Genomic DNA, 778 nt, shown 5'->3' on the forward strand with positions numbered 1-778 from the left:
GCAAGCAGAAATAGAAATAACGCACACACATGCGTTTCTATAGTAATCTTAATAGGTATAGATATATATTTGTATGTTTGTTTATATTTGTATATTATGCAATTATCTGTATATCAATGAAAAATATTAGGACATAAATCTATCTAAGGAATTAAAATTTTCTCAATAAGAGCAAAGTTAATATGAAGTAACACTAACCTGTATGTGTACGTTCATGTCTCACCAGCGCAGATCTTGTCGGGAACCATTTTTCACAAGCTTGACATGTGAAACCTCTCTGTGTGGAGTGTACAGACTGATGACTTTTCAGCATTATTCTCCGGGTAAACGCTTTCGGACATTTATCACATTTGAACACTTTCAATTCTGGATTTGCATCAACTATACAATACAATTTTGATATTTATAACAATTTTAATTATGCAATTCTTTCTCTGCTTAGTAGGTAATGTATCTTCAAAGTGTTTTTTACCTATTGTGTCACCCATAGGCTGCAGTTTCAATGATTCCCCTTGAGTGGAATTGTTGCTAGTAAGTTCCATCATGTAAACATTTTTGTGGTCTGCGTTCGCGATCGCTCTCTGCACCTCTTCCGCTTCATCTTCGGACTCTTGTTCCTGCTTGATACGCGTTGTTCTGATTGTGCATCTCGCTTTAGCAGTTCGTTCCTCGGGAGGCACCAATGTAATGTTTTCTGGATCCTCCGAAACATTTTCCTCCATTTCCGGATTCTCGGAATTCATTCCTATATATAATGTATTTACAATAATATATATAT

General features: G+C 35.5%; 1 protein-coding gene across 1 annotated transcript; it reads right to left on the reverse strand.

The window, feature by feature from the left end:
• Positions 1-171: 171 nt before the first annotated feature.
• On the reverse strand, positions 172-754 carry LOC115241471 (zinc finger protein 189-like). The gene is made up of 2 exons (XM_029817236.1): positions 473-754; positions 172-381 (listed from the first exon to the last, which is right to left on the reverse strand). The coding sequence occupies exons 1-2, from the start codon at positions 741-743 to the stop codon at positions 194-196; spliced, it is 459 nt and encodes a 152-aa protein (XP_029673096.1). The 5' UTR covers positions 744-754; the 3' UTR covers positions 172-193.
• Positions 755-778: the final 24 nt, after the last annotated feature.

Source organism: Formica exsecta, unplaced genomic scaffold, assembly GCF_003651465.1.
Source record: "Formica exsecta isolate Colony F162 unplaced genomic scaffold, ASM365146v1 scaffold4901, whole genome shotgun sequence".
In the NCBI taxonomy this organism is placed as follows: Eukaryota; Metazoa; Arthropoda; class Insecta; order Hymenoptera; family Formicidae; genus Formica; species Formica exsecta.

Excerpts from the sequence above, each read along its gene's own strand:
- LOC115241471 (XM_029817236.1), bottom strand. The coding sequence starts at position 743 with ATGAATTCCGAGAATCCGGAAATGGAGGAAAATGTTTCGGAGGATCCA. Across the intron at positions 382-472 it reads GCCTATGGGTGACACAATAG|TTGATGCAAATCCAGAATTG; the intron begins GTAAAAAACACT and ends TGTATTGTATAG.